Source organism: Myotis daubentonii, chromosome 2 (assembly GCF_963259705.1).
Source record: "Myotis daubentonii chromosome 2, mMyoDau2.1, whole genome shotgun sequence".
NCBI classification, from domain to species: domain Eukaryota; kingdom Metazoa; phylum Chordata; class Mammalia; order Chiroptera; family Vespertilionidae; genus Myotis; species Myotis daubentonii.
In genome coordinates this window covers 97,096,052-97,112,780 of record NC_081841.1, presented here as the reverse complement: position 1 = coordinate 97,112,780, position 16,729 = coordinate 97,096,052, and the positions used below count along the sequence as shown (strand labels likewise).

The window sequence follows — 16,729 nt, the reverse complement described above, 5'->3', positions numbered from 1 at the left end:
GCCCTGGCGTCCCTGGGGGGGAGGATAGCAGGAGGAGTGAGAGCGAGCTTGGGCAGACACTCCGCATTCTCACTGCACCTCTATCTGATCACCCCTGCCCCCAGGTAGCCGGCGAGAGGTCCCAGCATGTCACTGATGCCCACCATGGTCCGCGCTGCCCCCTGGTGGTCAGTGCATGTCATAGCGAGCGGTCAAACTCCCAGTCGAACTCCTGGTTGAGGGGACAATTTGCATATTAGGCTTTTATTATATAGGAGTGTGTGTGTGTGTGTGTGTGTGTGTGTGTGTGTGTGTGTGAATGTTTAAGTTTTTCTCACTTCTTAGAGTTCCCATAATCTATGTATCTTTATTCTAAATCATTGTTCATTCCAAAGCATAAGCTATAAAGGATAAGATAAATGTAATTTTAAGTTAATCTGTATAGACTTGACCAAAGGAACACCTCTTCTTGATGGATTTACGGGAACACTTGAATAGGAGAAAGGGATGGAAGGCAGGATCCCTCTGGAGACCCCACGGTCACCAAGAGGGGAAGAGCAGTGAGCTGCAGGGAGGAGCGTGTGCTGCGGATAAGCTCACAGGCAGTTGGCCTGACCTGCCAGGGTGTGAACACACTCCACGGGCTGTGAAATCACTCATGTGTGAGTTGTCTGGTGCCAGGGGAAGGGAGGTTGTAGGAAGGGGAGGCAGGAGGGCAGAATGTGGGTTGGGCCAAGTTTAGAATTACAAGTGCCGCAGGGGAGTTGGAACCACACTTTAAAAAGGCAGCACCTTCCCCTTCCCCCTTAGATAATTCTTCTCTCTGTGCCTGGACCTCTGGCAGCAACTGCAAGAAGGTTAGTAACATTTTCTTCTCTTCTTTTTCTGTTTCTGGGTCTCAGACTATAGGTTGGTGGGATCCCAGGACTTATAATCAAAGGGTTTTTTGATGCTCTCCTAGAAAATGTTCCTGACATTTATGTGTGCCCATGCAAAGAGTAGATGCTATTTTCTTTACTTTCTGAAACTTCAGTGGTTGTTGACTTAAGGGACAATGTGATTTGGAGAAAGAGAATCCTAGATTGAGAGGGAAGACATTTGGGTTTAATTCTAAGAAAATGAAGGCTTTCTTCTCTGTAAAATGAGTTAAGATTGAAGAACATAAAAATTTTGATAGAATTGAAAGAAAAATTTAAATACTTGTGATTCTACTAAGTGATTTCATATATATATATTCTCATTTAATCCTTATAGCTAAGTATAGCCTATCATTCTCACTTTTACAGATGAGCCAACTAAAACTCAGAGTACTTCTTTTTCCTGAAGTCAGGCAGTAAGTGATATGGCTCAAAGCTAAAACCGGAACCCAGGCTTGTTTGACTCTACTCCTAGATGCCCTTTCAACTGCATGAGGCTACCTCTGAGAAGCAGAACCCTAATGAGGCCAAGGGACCCAGGATAGGGCTACTATTTCTTATGAGATCTGGGAGGATGATGCAGTGAAGGGGGATGGTATTCCACCATCTGAAGACACCATCAGATGCTAAAGGAGGCCCAGAACCAGCGCAGGACATTAGGCAACCTTCTCTAAAGGACTGAAGAATCTTCTTGGAAACAGCTGCTTGCGTTTCTCCTTCTAATCCCACTAACAATCTCTGGAGTCCATTCCCTATTTATCAAATAAACAAAGGTCCTACTGTTTCCTGATGTTCTGGATCCCTCGGGTAGCTCAGCCTCAGGAGAGTCTGTGCCCAGCTGGGGCTCTGCCTGAGAAAGTTCCGTTAACAAGAACTTTTCTTGAGGTGTAGGAAAAAGTCCTTGTGCCCGCTGTTCCAGAAAAGGAGCCACTATATACCATCAGGGAGAGTCATTAGAAGATGCGTATATTCGACATGCTGATAACTCTAGGCAGCCAATGCCATCAAGGAATGCAATTGAAAAAACAGGGACAGAGTGGGTTTAGGTCCTGGCTGTGCAATTACCAGCTGTATGAAAGCAGACACGCTATTTAACCTCTCCGAGCCTCAGTCTCTGCATTTACAAAGCAGAGGTAACACTGCTTACACCTCAGGGCTGTTGTGTGGATTAATGAGATAAATGTAGGTAAAGTGCTTTTTCCATAGTAGTTGCTCGCCATGTATGAACCACATCCAATCTTATCCTCAATCCCAATAAGAGTCTAAAATAGAGCAGTGAAGGGTTTAGAATTCTTGTTCTTTATTCATTTTGTGTTGTCTTCTCTACGGTAACAGTTTCCTACATTTGTTATCACCCAAAAAGAAAAGAGCCCAGAGTCCATCTTTTCCTTAGGCTGATTTCAGAGAGAGATGGAGGAAGTAGCTGGAGAGATCAGCTCATCTTATTCAGGGTTCCTGGTCCCACTCAACCTCTCTCATTGCTTTGGAAGGAGTTTTTTAAAAAACTGGTTTATGAAATAAAATGTGTTCTTTGATAAAAGTGTAGAAAATATAGATAAGAAAAATTCCTATAATCCAAGGAGAGAAAAACATCTTTCTGGACATCCTAATCTTTCAATGCATATAAATATAAAATATTTTCCCAGCATAATCATATTGTATGACCTATTTTATAACTGTTTTCACTTCACATCTTATGAACACTTTCATTCATTAGACTTTCTCCTTCAACACAATTTTTAATGATTATATAGTAGTCCATTGTATGTATATACCGTAATTTATTCATCTATTTGCCATTCTTACACATTTATGTACGTTCTAATTTTTTGGTGTTAAAAACAATGAATATCCGTAAGCCAAAATCTTTACCCACAATCAGAATTGTTTTCTTTGACTAAATTCCTGCAATAGAAATTTGTAGTTTTGAGGATTTATAAAAAGTCCATCCCTTCAATCGTCCTCAGCATACAGAATAGAGACACTGAAGCTCATGCTGATACAGACAAGGGGAGTTGTGGGGTGGCAGGGAGAACATAGCCCATCTGGAGCCTGTGTGAGTTCTCTCATGTCCACAAACCCCAACCAAGAGCCTGTGTGGTGGAAGCAGCATCTGTACTCAGGAGCAGCCTTTCTTCCCGGCACAGGAAAGGAATATACATTTTCAGCAGCAGTTTCCCAGCCTCTACCCATAAGAGAGGCTTAAGGAGGACCTGCATCTGCAGACAAGGGAGTAGGAATGCGCTCTAGTCCAGTGCACTTCCTCCCTTGGACATTTGCTGGTGAGGAATGGGGAGCGCTTTCCTCCCGGAGTTCCCAAGTGACAGAGTGCCCTGCTTGTTTTCCAGGTGGGATGGATAGCCGGGTCTCGGGCACAGCCAGTAATGGAGAGACAAAACCCGTGTACCCTGTCGTGGAAAAGGCAGAGGAAGATGGCACCCTGGAACGCGGGCACTGGAACAACAAGATGGAGTTTGTGCTGTCCGTGGCGGGGGAGATCATTGGCCTAGGCAACGTCTGGAGGTTTCCCTATCTCTGCTACAAAAATGGGGGAGGTGAGAGCCACTGCACCACCCCACCAACCCTGGAAGGAGGTGTCCCCATCTCCTGCACTTACTGCTCCTCTGCGCGGTCCCAGAGACACATAGAATGTTGGCGTTGGAGAGACCCTTCCTTAGAATTCATTAAGGACAGGCACTGCCCGAGCCTGCGACCTAAACAGATGGCGACTCTCCCAGGGGTGTTCTATGTTAGCATGGCATCACGGAAATAGGAGTGCAGGCTCGGAACCAGATGGGCCAGAGTTTGGGTTCTGGCTCTGCCACTTGCTCTCTGTGTAATCTGGGGCACGTTGCTTGAGTCCTCAGAGCCTCTACTGCTGCACCTGTAAAATGGGATAGTAATACCTACAGGGTTGTTGTAAGGATTAGAGACAATGTATGTAAATGCCTAACAAATGGCAGCTATGTTGAAGATGATGTGAACATCTAGCTGTCCCATGATCTTGAGATTCCTTAGCCGTGGCTTTGTGTCTTCCTCTATTCTTCTGACACCATGACATCCCCTAAGCCATTCACTACCTACCCCCCACCAGTGTCATAACCTTTGATTCCAGTGGCTCTTCCTTTATATATTTCCCACTGAAAATGTGAGTGTGGGAAGCATGAACTCTAACTTGAGTTCTTTGTTGGCCTCTCATCCCCCTCCATTCTCACGCTGGGGTAACTTTGCTACCCTTACAGCAGTGGTGGCCATTTCCTGACACTTTCGGGGAATCCCAGCTCGCCTTGGGAAGCCCCAGGGGGATTTCTCAGGTAATGAAGGTTCTGGGTGAGCAGCGGCTTAGGAAGATTTCCTTGCTGATGGTTGGGCTCCCAGGTCTGGTTTTAAAGTGAGGCTGCAGTCTGAGCTGGAGGAAGGAGAAATGCAGAGGCAGGTCACAGGGGGATATGGTGAGGGGAGTAGTACTTTCATGGGTCACAGGGATTAGAGAGTACCCTAATGCAACACCTACCATCTTGCAGGGGAGAAGGGGCCTCCAAAATGCATCGAGCTCAGTCTCACAATGGTTTTGGAGAGAGAGAAAACCTACAACACAGAGGGGAGGTGGGAGGAATGGGGAAGAGCACAGAGAGATGCTCTGAGCTCATAGTGTTATTCTCAGGATTGTGGCAATTGGGGGTTGACTGGCTCTGGGATTGGAGGCTAACTTGTATTTTTCCAGAGGAGTCGGTAGGGCTGATATGGCTTTTCTGTCCAGGAATTTCTGGCCAGCAGCCTGAACTCACAGGACTTTGTTCAGTCTGCATTGTGAAGGGAGGAGAGAGGGATTTTCACTTTTGACCTAGCCCTGGACACCCCACAAGCTTGTTTAGGAATTTAGGTCTGAGCACTTTGCCTTCAGAGAATTGGGTGGAGGGATGGGGCTGGCGGAAGGAGGAGGAGGGGTCTAGGCCTAAGCTGGGTGTTGAGACCCTCTCTGGAGCCTAGTAACCAGCTTAGCTCCTCATGCGGCAGAAAGCTTAGGCGGTGAGCAGCTTTCCCCAAGCCTCTCTGGAATTGGGTAAAGGTTGGCTTGGGAATTAGCAGAACCGGCATGAAGCGGTGGGAAAGCGTGATTCCCAGGCCTCGTGCGAGACCACTAAGTGAAGAAGGGGAAGCAAAAGGCAGCAGTGACAGGAGCAGCAGAGGGTGTGGGGCTCACCCTGCAGGGGTTGTGGTCTGGCAGCGTTTGGGTCAGGGCTCTGCCTCAGGGCTCTGGGGTAAGTCTGTGCAGACCTGGGTGGAAATGCAGGCCCAGGGAGAAAAGAGTATCCAGGCCTTTGGAGGTGGAGGCAGAAGGGTGGCTGCTGAGGCGGCTCCCGCGCGGATAGAGCCTGCCCTCCAGCACGCAGGCCACCATGGGCAGTGGAGACTTTTCTCGCTATCGGCTCCTTACACCGCCAGCCACAACCCCTTCCCTTGGTCAGCGCAGGGCCTCAGGGCCCTCTCCCTGAGGAAGGACAGCAGCTGGGGGGAAGTGTTCTGAGGGGCTTTGGCGCTAGAGGCTAATGCTTAGCTTTGCTGAAGGGCATGAGTCGTGGGCAACCTGGTGAATTAATGAAAAGGCTCCTTTGCCAAGGTAAGGGGGCCTAACCAAGGATCCATATGATCCTTGGAGGAACCTGGACATGCCTGTTTTTCTGGTTTTGGGTGCTCCCAGTGGTGTAACCCTCTGTCATCATTTAACGCCCCTCACCTCCCAAGCAGTACAAGCTCTTACAGAGAATGGGCCTGAGCACTTCTTGTCATCTCCTTGTCTCTTTGTCAATAACAGACTGAGTCTCCTTTAAAAAAAAAATTAATTAATTTTGTTAATCCTCACCCAAGAATTTTTTTTTCATTGATGTTTTTAGAGCGAGTGGGAGGGAGGGAGGGAGCAGGCAAAGAAAGAGAGAGAGCGAGAAAGAGAGAAAGAGCGAGACATCGATGTGAGACACAAGGAAATTAGTTGCCTTCCACATGCAGCCCAACCAAGACCAGGGATCGAACCTGCAACCCAAATAGGTGCCGGGGAATAGAATCTGCAACCCTCCCGTGTGCAGGCCGACATGCTAACCACTGAGCCGCCGGCCAGGGCTATTCTTTTTCTCTAATTTTATGTTTATTATTGAGAGTATTATAGATGTCCCCCATTCTTCCCCTTTGCCCCCTCCGACTGGTACCTCTTTATGACAGAACCCTTTGCTGCCACTGTGAGGAAGGAGGGGGAAAGAATGGAGACCATTTAGATTGGTTTGGCCCCCTTTCTCCTGGTGGAGTTGTTTTATTTAGACCTGTGGTTCTCAGATTGGGGCTCGGCTTTCAGCGGGTGAGGGGAATGTTCTGAGCAAGTTCTGAAGAAGGATGCTGGGGTGCTGTGGGCATACTGTGCTCAGGAACGTGTGCTCCCAGCCTGCCTCTGATAGCACCCCTCCCCGTTCTCTAACGTCATGGCTTCAGATAGCTGCTTTTGTGCTTTGGGGTGAGGATAAGCTGGAGACTTTATTATAACTAATATTTGTTCAGTGGCGAGGTCAGGGATGAAAAATTCCCCAAAACATAATTTCAGTTCCAAACTAGAAATACAAGTGATGTCTTCTTCTGTTCCCTGGAGCTCTAACATTTGGTAGATCCAATCTGAAGTGAGTTCCAGAGCAGGAAAAGGGCTGAGGCAAGATTATGATCAAAGAACAGGTAAACATTTAAACATTGTAGCTGTAAACCAGAGAAGCTGAGAAAGTGGTATAAAGGCCATCCTGCCCTGGCCGGGTGGCTCAGTTGGTCGGAGTGTTGTCCTGTACACAAAAGGTTGTGGGTTCCATTCCTAGTCAAGGTGCATATGGGAGGCAACCGATTAATGTCTCTCTCTCTCTCTCTCTCTCCATATATATATATATATATATATATATGTATATATATATATATATATATGGGAAAAGGAAGCCCATCTGAAATCAGAAGCAACTAGCAGGCTTTTTAGGGAGAGAGATGGGAGGGATTCCTGCTCCCTCCGGGGCCTGTGGCTGATCCACTCCAAGCACCTGCCTCATCCTAATGGCTCTCTAGAGTCTCCAATCTCAGTCAGGTGCCCCATCACATAGCCAACTACCCTGACCCTGTCATTCAGTAACCATTACTGAGTACCTAACATTTGCCAGGAATCATTCTATGTGGTTGGGATGCATTTATAAACAAAAAGACCAATTCACTGTCCTTGTGGACTTATATTCTAGAAGAGGGAGACAGACAACAAACATAGGAAATAGGGAAGTTACACAGTATATCGGATGTGAATGAGAGCTATGGAAAAGACCAAGCAGAGCTGGGTAAAGGGGGTCAAAAGTGTGGGTGGGTTGGTCACATTGGTCACATTGGAGCAAAGGTTTGCTGTGGTGGGAGAGTTGGCCATGCGGTATGGGGCGGGGCGGGGAGCGGGAGGGAGTTCTTCAAGCAGAGGAAACAGAAGGTTTAATGGTCCTAAAGCAGTGGTTCTCAACCTTCCTAATGCCGCAACCCTTTAATACAGTTCCTCATGTTATGGTGACCCCCAACCATAAAATTATTTTCGTTGCTACTTCATAACTGTAATTTTGCTACCCTTATGAATCATAATGTAAATATCTGATATGCAGGATGTATTTTATTTATTTTTATTTTTTATTTTAAATCTTTATTGTTCAGGTTATTACATTTGTTCCTCTTTTTTCCCCCCCCCCCATATCTCCACTCCACCCTGTTCCCACCCCACCCTCCTTCCTCACTCCCCACCCACTGTCCTCATCCATAGGTGCACGATTTTTGTCCAGTCTGTTCCCGAATCTCCCACACCCCTTTCCCCCCCAAGAATAGTCAGTCCACTCCCTTCCTATGCCCCTAATTCTATTATAATCACCAGTTCATTCTGTTCATCAGATTATTCACTTGATTTTCAGATTCACTTGTTGATAGATGTGTATTTGTTCATAATTTGTATCTTTACCTTCTTCTTCTTCTTCCTCTTCTTAAAGGATACCTTTCAGCATTTCATATAATACTGGTTTGGTGGTGATGAACTCCTTTAGCTTTTTCTTATCTGTGAAGCTCTTTATCTGACCTTCAATTCTGAATGATAGCTTTGCTGGGTAAAGTAATCTTTGTTGTAGGTTCTTGCTATTCATCACTTTGAATATTTCTTGCCACTCCCTTCTGGCCTGCAAAGTTTCTGTTGAGAAATCCACTGACAGTCGTATGGGTACTCTCTTGTAGGTAACTGGGTTTCTTTCTCTTGCTGCTTTTAAGATTCTCTCTTTGTCTTTTGCTCTTGGCATTTTAATTATGATGTGTCTTGGTGTGGTCCTCTTTGGATTCCTTTTGTTTGGGGTTCTCTGTGCTTCCGGGACTTGTAAGTCTATTTCTTTCACCAGGTAGGGCAAGTTTTCTGTCATTATTTCTTCAAATAGGTTTTCAATATCTTGCTCTCTCTCTTCTTCTGGCACCCCTATAATTCGGATGTTGGTGCGCTTGAAGCTGTCCCAGAGGCTCCTTACACTATCTTCGTATTTTTGGATTCTTTTTTCATTTTGATTTTCTGGTTGGGTGTTTTTTGCTTCTTCGTATTTCAAATCGTTGACTTGATTCTTGCAATCCTCTAGTCTGCTGTTGGGAGTCTGTGTAATATCCTTTATTTCAGTCAGTGTATGCTTAATTTCTAGTTGGTTCTTTATCACAACATCGAGGTTCTCATTAGATTTCTTGTAGATCTCATTAAGTTTATTGGCAGTTTCTAGAAAATTATTGAAAGACCTTAAAAGGGTGGTTTTGAACTCTATATCCAGTAGTTTGCTTTCCTCCATTTCTGTCATTTGTGTCCTTTTTCTTTGTCTCCGCACTTTTTATGCTTCCTTGTGTTGATAAAGTGGTTTTCTGTGCTAAGTATCCTCTAGGGCCCAGTGGTTCAGCCTCCCCAATTACCTGAGGAGGACACTCTTGGTGCACCCCCTTGTGGTCTTTGTGCACAGTCTTGTTGTAGTTAAGCCTTGATTGTTGTAGGTATCACTGGGAGGAATTGGCCTCTAGGCCAATTGGCTGTGAGAATCAGCTGTGTCTGCAGTGGGAGAACTTCTGTGCTGGAGACACCCCTCTGGGGCAAGACTTGCTTCAATGGGGCTTTGGTGCTCACTGAGTCTGCCCCCTGAGTGTGTCCTTTATGTTTCCAAGGAGCTGCAAACTGGATGGTCCCACTCTGACCTCTGGGCTTCCTGGCTCCTGGATCTCTAGGGAGGTGCTAATCTAGCCTTTGCCTGAGGCTATCCAGCAAAAGCCTCCCTGCAGGGCTTGGGCGGGGAGGGTCCCAAGGGATCAACAGGGTGGGGTTAGCAGTTATGGCTGCTCTCGGTCCTGCCCTCAGAGGCCCTGCTTCTCAGTGTCCTGGCAATCGCTGCAAGCCCCTTGGAGAGAAAGCTGCCCTTGAGTTCTGGCCACTGCCAGACAGTCCCGCTTCTCCCATATGAGTCTGGGTCCCCAGAGACTCACCTGGAACTGGAGCTCAGATCCTGAGACTCCCTCCTGATTAAAAATGACAACCGTGCCCTCAGCCGCACGCACCTCCGAACCTTAGTATTTTACTTCCGCACTGCGCCTCCTCTGAGTCTCAGTATGCTTTTCTCTTTCCTTCTAGTTGTAGAATTTCCACTCAGCCAGCCTTCCTGTGGTTTTGGGTGATGTCCGTTCATCTTTTAGTTGTATTTTTGAAGTGGTTGTGCGAGGCAGCAATCTCCGGTGTTTACCTATGCCGCCATCTTGGTTTCTTGTGTATTTTCATTGTTACAAATTGAACATAATTAAAGTATAGTGATTAATCACAAAAACAATATGTAATTATACATGTGTTTTCTGATGGTCTTAGGCGACCCCTGTGAAAGGGTCATTCCACCCCCAAAGGGTTCACGATCCACAGGTTGAGAACTGCTGTCCTAAAGCAAGAGGCTGACTGGCTTGTATGAGGAGCTGCAGAGAGGGGAGTAATTAGAAGGTGAGGTCAGAAAAGCAAAGAGAATGAAGTGGCAGATTATGTAGGGCCTTGTCAGCTATTGTAAGACTTTGGCTTTTCCTCATTGACGTGGGGAGTCATGGTAGAGTTTTGAGCAGGATTTGGCATGATCTTACATTTTATTTATTCATTTATCTTTTTAATTAATTAATTAATTAATTAATTTATTTTTAACATTTAAGGAACAAAATTCTGTTTTTCTTTTTTTTAAAAATATTTTTTTTATTGATTTCAGAGAGGAAAGGAGAGAGATAGAGAGAAACATCAATGATGAGAGAGAATCATTGAATGGCTGCCTCCTGCATGTCCCCTTGCAGGAATAGAGGGGATCAAGCCCCCAACCTGGGCATGTGCTCTTCACCGGAATCGAACCTGGGACCCTTTAGTCCACAGGTCAACGCTCTATCCACTGAGCCCAACCAGCTAGCTAGGGCAGGACCTCACATTTAAAATAGTCTCTCTGGCTTCTGTGTTGAGAACTAATTATAGGGAAGGGCAGAAGCAGACCACTTTCAGCTGGAAGGCCCATGTTCTGAGACATCCAGGATTTGGGGATTTGAGAAAAGCCAACGAAAGAGACAGAGGAGAAACCAGCAACGGAGGAGGAAAACCAAGAAAATGAAGTGTTTTGGAGGCAAGAAAAGCAATGCTTGCAGGGAGGAGGGAGAGAGAACTAACCAGATGCCGCAGATAGCTTAAGAAAGATGAGAAATGAGAATTGATTATTAGCTTTAGCAGTGTGACTTTGTAAGAACAGCTACAGTGGAGTGTGGTGCAAAGACTGGTTTAAGATCATGGGAGAGAGAAGAATTGGAAATAGGACGTATGAGTTATTTAGGCAACACTCAGGAGTAGGTGAAGTTTATCTCTTCTCAGGTGGTCTCCCTCCTGGGGGAAGTAAGCCGATATGAGTGCTGTGCTACGTAGTGGTAGCCATGTGCCCTGTGTGTCCAGTGGTGGTGGGGATGGGTCATGACTGACGAAGTTGCTGAGAAGGTGCACATTTGAATTATTTTCCTTGCTCTCCACCCTCAACTCCCTGGAGGGAAAAGCAAACATAATCTTTCACCAGGGCCTGCCCCTCTAAAGCCCTGGCCATAGGGCTCGGGAGACTAGATTACCTGAGGCCCAACGTAGGAAAGGTGGTAGGAGAGGGTTTAGGCAACATGATTTGAATCTGCCAGGAGGGAATTTAAATTACTTGCCTGCCAATCTCAGTTCAGACAAAAGCAAATAATCTGTCAATTATTTTATACTGAATTTCTTAGTCCAGGTTGCTAAAAACCAGGGGGCAGAGGTCACCTGTGCTGAGAATCATTTGTTTGTGCAAGTCATAGACCACCAGCTGGAGACCACCTCATGTTAGGGCAGGTGTTCCCCTCTTCCTCACCCCACTTCCCACCTCTTCCCTCTCATCTTCAGTCCCTGAACACCCAGGGCCTGGGTGCTTCGGAACATGGGCCTTTCAGCAGGAACCTCTCTAGCTCCTTGGATCCTGGCTGCCAGCTGACTGAGTTCTTCAGCACCCAGAATGGACCCCCACAGAATGTACCAGAACTAGGGCTCTTGAGGGTAAGGACTGTGGGGGAAGGGCAGCAAGAGAGTACACCTCAGCTCTAACTGTAGGGAGACAGAGCCTAGGGACACCACTGTAAAGGGGCCTAAATGACACCCGGCATCAGGGGGCACTGTGCTCCTTGATGCTGCTTGTAGATACTAAAGAACAGAGAGAGACAAGGAGCACGTTTCTTTCTGTAAGAGTGTCTACGTGTGACAATTTGGTGCCACTTTGAGTTAATTACTTAATGCTCAGTATTGGACAGACTAGTGTAGATTATAGCATAATTGATGTACGCTCATTATTGTTTTGCTCATGTGGACTATCATCAGTTTATGTCTTTAAAAATGCCACCTGGAACATTACAGGTGACACTACATAGTGTGCTTTTGTGAAGGGTGGCCAGCAGAATGATGCCTTTCTAGGATGGGCATGTGGTCTCTCCCGTCCCATGGGGAAGAGTGCCAGGGCATTTTAGAATTTGGGGAAGGAGATGAACATGGTGGATATGGGGGAGCAGCGGGTAGCTGTGAATGCCAACCTCTATCTCCAGTACTAACTCCATCTTTCAGTGGTGGTGACTGGGAAAAAGCCAGAGTGGCTCAGGGGACTCCATGGTCTGCACTTGGGTCCCTCTTGGGCTCCATCCTGCCCCTCACTCCTTCCCCACTTTTAGGGCCAGTGGCTCTGCTTGGTAGGTGTGGACCTTGTCCCCTGGCACATTGCCCAGGTGCTCAAGGAGGCAGAGGAGTAAGGGAGCAGAACCGACCACAGGACCCACGGCAGTTAAACATTGGCTTGGCTTCTTGGGAAAGAGCAGGTAGCATAAAGATGGAGAGAAAGGGCTTGTGTTGGGCAGAAAACTCACTTCTCTCTCTTCTTTCTCTGCAGTGTTTCCAACTCTCAGCAGTAACTGTTCATATTATCCACTGTGTTATCTCTTCCATAATTTTCCCCTCCTGCCTTGGGTGATTTATATACTTATCAGACTAAATTGTTTATGATTTTAATTTATTTGCCTTGTGGTAATTAAGTGCTTCCCTCAGTGCCTGAATTATGGATGCAGGGATATGGGCAGTTAAGAACTAGTGAACTCTACTCCCCAATGACTTTTGTTTTAAACAGTTTTATTAAGGTATAATCAACTTACAATAAATTGTACATATTTAAACTGTACAATTTGGTAAGTACTGACACATGTATACACCCTTGAAACCATTGCCACAGTCAAGATAATGCACATATCCATCACTCCCCCATATTTCCTCTTGTCCATTTCTCCCACCTCTGACCTCTGCTACCCTATCCCAATGTCACCACAGACCTGGTTTTTGAAATATATATATATCTCACTGTCATTTTAATTTCCATTTCTATGATGGCTAATGATGTTGAGCATCTTTTCATGTGCTTTTATGAACCCATATATCTTCTTTGGTGAGAACCTGTTCAAATCTTTTGACCCTTTAAGAAAATGGTCATTTGTTTTCTTACTATTGAATTTTGAGACTTTTTAAATATTCTGAATACAAGTTCCTTATCAAATATGCATTTTGAAAATATTCTTTCTCATTCTGTCTTCCTTTTTTCATGTTATAAAAGCAATATATTTCAGTTTCAAAGATTTGACAAGTTCTATAGAATCTCTTTCATCATTAGATGAAAAATTTCAAACTTCACAATCTTCTGCCAGGTAGGACTGGCTGTCACTCACTGGTTTGAGGTCGAACCCATTTCAAGGCATGTCGTGGTGGCACGTAATGGTGGGATGGTAAACCGTGCAGGCAGGTCGTGTACGCTGACTGTTAAATCTGCAGTGTTGTGGATGATAGAAGGGACATTCCATTTTCTTATGAGCAGAGAAGTAACGGCAGAGCTGACTGCTAGAAGACGGTGTTGGTGTTATCACTGGTTTTGGAGGCAGCATTGGCATTCTCATATGCGTGAAGGGACCATCTGGCTTAGTACATTTTGCATCATGTTTACAATTTGGATGGACAAGCAAACATTTTTTAGCAAATTTACAATTGGGGAAAGCTACTCAAGCTGAAACAGAGTGGTGGTAAGCACACTCATGCCCATTTTCACAGGCAGGCCAGCATGTGCCACGGGCCCCAAACTTTTTCCAAGTTCACTCACCTCAGCTGGGCTGATGTGCAGTTTCTGCCATTCAGGGGTCAATCTGCAGCCAGCGAACAAGAGCCTCTGTTGAGTTCCTTGACTTTAAAAAAATATTATCTCCTTTTGTTTTTTCTTCTTTATTGGGGGGACTTAGTCTAGATGTCCTGCTTTCCCCTGGACCATTTCTTCTTCTTCTTCTTCCTCCTCCTCCTCCTCCTCCTCCTCCTCCTCCTCCTCCTCCTCCTCCTCCTCCTCCTCTTCTTCTTCTTCTCCTCCTCCTCCTCCTCCTCCTCCTCCTTCTCCTTCTCCTTCTCCTCCTGCTTCAATAATTCTTTATTATTGAAAGTATTACATATGTCCTACTTTTCCCCCCATTGACCCCCTCCAGACCCCCTTGCCCTCCCCCTCTACCCTGTTGTCTCCTCTCCCCCCCACCCCCACCCCTGGACCATTTCTGCCAGCAATTCTTCTTGAGAAGTTTGAGTTTCAGGAGCAACTGAAAATGTCTGTTTTTGTGAGACTGTAGAATAGTTAGTTGTTTCTGTTACAGGTTCTCAAACTTGAGATACAGCCTTCAAAATCAGATCCTTGTTAGCTTGTTTAGAAGGAGGAAGCAGGGTCTCCTCTGGGCTTTGCTGGCACTGACAATGGGAGACGCATCCTGAACGGGACCCACAGGCATCCTCCTCTCCACCGTGATTGCATTTTTTCACTTTAACCACTGAACTTGCCACCGGCAACTCTCTCTTCCAAAAGTTTTCCCCTCAATCCTCACATTTTCCTGAGTTGTTTCTGAAGGCGGGACTATCTTTTCTAAGCTGTTATGCACTCTGGTTCACACAAATGTCCTGTCTCATCTACCCGGCTGTTCTGTATACCGAGTTGCTTGGCAGCATGAATACTGTTTTGCTGCTGTTGAGATTGCTGTTTAAATGAACACCACTATCTGCAGTTCGACTTGCAGACGGTCAATAAATTTCAACAGAAGGCTGAAAAGAACCCTCTATGTCACGGTAGGTTTTTTCCTGCACAAAATTGAGGTCTTCATTGGTGAGGTCACCTGGTTCCGGCTTAATATCAATCGCATCTTCAGAGACTGCTGCCTTCCTCCGAAGTTTCACTGTTGACCTTAGTCGGTTGCAGCGCCATCATCATACACCTGTCTGACATTAGTGGAGTTCTGCTCCTGTGAACTTGAAGAAACCGCCAGGGGTGGCAGTGCAGTGTCCTGCATCTCTCACCTCCCCCACTGACTGCTCTTGTTTGGAGGCACGTTACTATAGAATATGCTGGTGTCAGAGGACTGTAGACTACAGGGGTTAGTTGGGTGGAGTAAAGCTTATCTAGTGCACCACGGAGCTGTAGGTGAATTGAATTGTACTGTCCCCTAGAAACAGGGACAGGTCCTGACTTTTCTTGTTGGTCACCATCACCATAATGTAACCAGGATATTCTGCATTGAACCATGGCAGATGCAAATGCCAGAAGACTTCAAACATCCCATGTGCAAAATAATTCAACATCAGCTCCTAATTCTTGCAATTTTCTCTAAGGGCACTCCGGATCTCGTGGCTGATCTCGGGCCCATCTCCCGGGCTGCGAGCTCAGCACTGCTGCGTGGTGCTTCACTTAGCCCAGCCTCAGCCATCTCCCTGCAGGCCTGCAGCCACAACTGCTGCCACTTCGGGCTCTGTTTTTATTTTTTCTTTCTTTAAAAAAAATATTCTTATTGATTTCAGAGAGAGGAAGGGAGATGGAGAGAGATTGAAAGATCAATGATGAGGGAGAGAATCATTAATCAGCTGTCTCCTGCACCCCCTACTGGGGATTGAGCCTGCAATCCAGGCATGTGCCCTTGACCGGAATTGAGCCCGGGACCCTTCGGTCCACAGGCCAAGGCTATATCCATTGAACCAAACTGGCTAGGGCTGGCCCTGTTTTTCTTAACAGCGTCTTTGGAAGTGTAGAAGTTTAAAATTTTGATAAGTCCAGTTTAATCAATTTATTCTTCTATGAATCATGTTTTTGGTGTCACATGAAAGAAATCTTTGCTTACTCAAGCTCTTTTTCCCCCTAGAAATTTCATAGTTTTAGATCTTACATTTAGCTCTATACGATAATGAAGATATGGATTAAAGTTCATTTTTTTGAGTGATGAATATCCACTTGTTCCAGCATCATTTATGGAAAAGACTATCTTTTTCCCCCCATTAATTGCCTTTACACCATTGTTGAAAATCAGTTGTCCAGCTCTGGCTGGTTTGGCTCCGTGGATAGAGCATTGGCCTGTGGACCCCTGGTTGGATTCCAGTCAAGGGCATGTACCTTGGTTGCAGAGTCCCAGCCCTGGTCAGAGGCATGCCGGAGGCAAACAATCGATGTGTCTTTCTCGCATTGGTGTTTCTTTCTGTCTGTCTCTCTCTCTCTCCCTTCCACTCTCTCTCTCTAAAAAAAAAAAAAAAAAAAAAAAAAAAATTTTCAATGGGAAAAATATCCTCGGGCAAGGATTAAAAAAAAAAAAGAAAGATAGAAATCCGTTGTCCATATACGTTTGGGTGTGTTGTTGGGCTGTATTCTGTTCTATTGAATTGTTTATTTTGACACCTACACCATATTGTCTTGGTTACTATAGCTTTATAATAATATGAAAATAAGGTAGAGTTAAGCCTAAAACTCAGTTCTTCTTCTTCATAGTTGTTTGGCTATCTTATTTCCTTTGCATTTTCTTATGAATTTTAGAATCGGTTTGTCAATTTCTGCAAAAGAGTGTTCTGGAATTTTGACTGGGATTACAGTGAATCTATAAATCAACATGGATCGCTTCTCGGCCTTTTGGCTAAGATCAAGTGTAGTATCTGTTCTTATCAGTTTAATATAAATCAACATGGGAACAATTGACATCCAAGTAATATAGAGTCTTCTGACCCATGAATAGAAGGGAACTATGCCTCACTATTTATTTAGGTCTTAAATTTTCTCTCAGCAATGGTTTGCAGTTGTGAGTGTACATATCTCAATATCACATCTTTTGTCAGATTTGATCCTGATGCTGTTATGAATGGTATTATTTCTTAAGCTGAATTTATCATTTTTTGGTTGCTAGTA

The 16,729-nt window shown here is 45.4% G+C and overlaps 1 protein-coding gene and 2 pseudogenes across 2 annotated transcripts in view; 2 read left to right on the top strand and 1 right to left on the bottom strand.

Annotated features, from left to right (window-relative positions):
• Nucleotides 1-715: 715 nt before the first annotated feature.
• The window catches only part of SLC6A13 (solute carrier family 6 member 13), a 51,135-nt gene continuing 35,121 nt past the window's right edge, over nucleotides 716-16,729 (top strand). For both annotated transcript variants that reach the window (XM_059683908.1, XM_059683909.1), the window contains exons 1-2: nucleotides 716-836; nucleotides 3,245-3,451. In XM_059683908.1, the coding sequence (XP_059539891.1) occupies nucleotides 3,250-3,451 (202 nt within the window). In that variant the 5' untranslated portion in view covers nucleotides 716-836; nucleotides 3,245-3,249. The remainder of the gene's footprint in view (nucleotides 837-3,244; nucleotides 3,452-16,729) is intronic.
• Nucleotides 13,123-15,075, bottom strand: LOC132226250 (zinc finger CCCH domain-containing protein 14-like; annotated as a pseudogene).
• Nucleotides 16,441-16,641, top strand: LOC132229100 (U2 spliceosomal RNA; annotated as a pseudogene).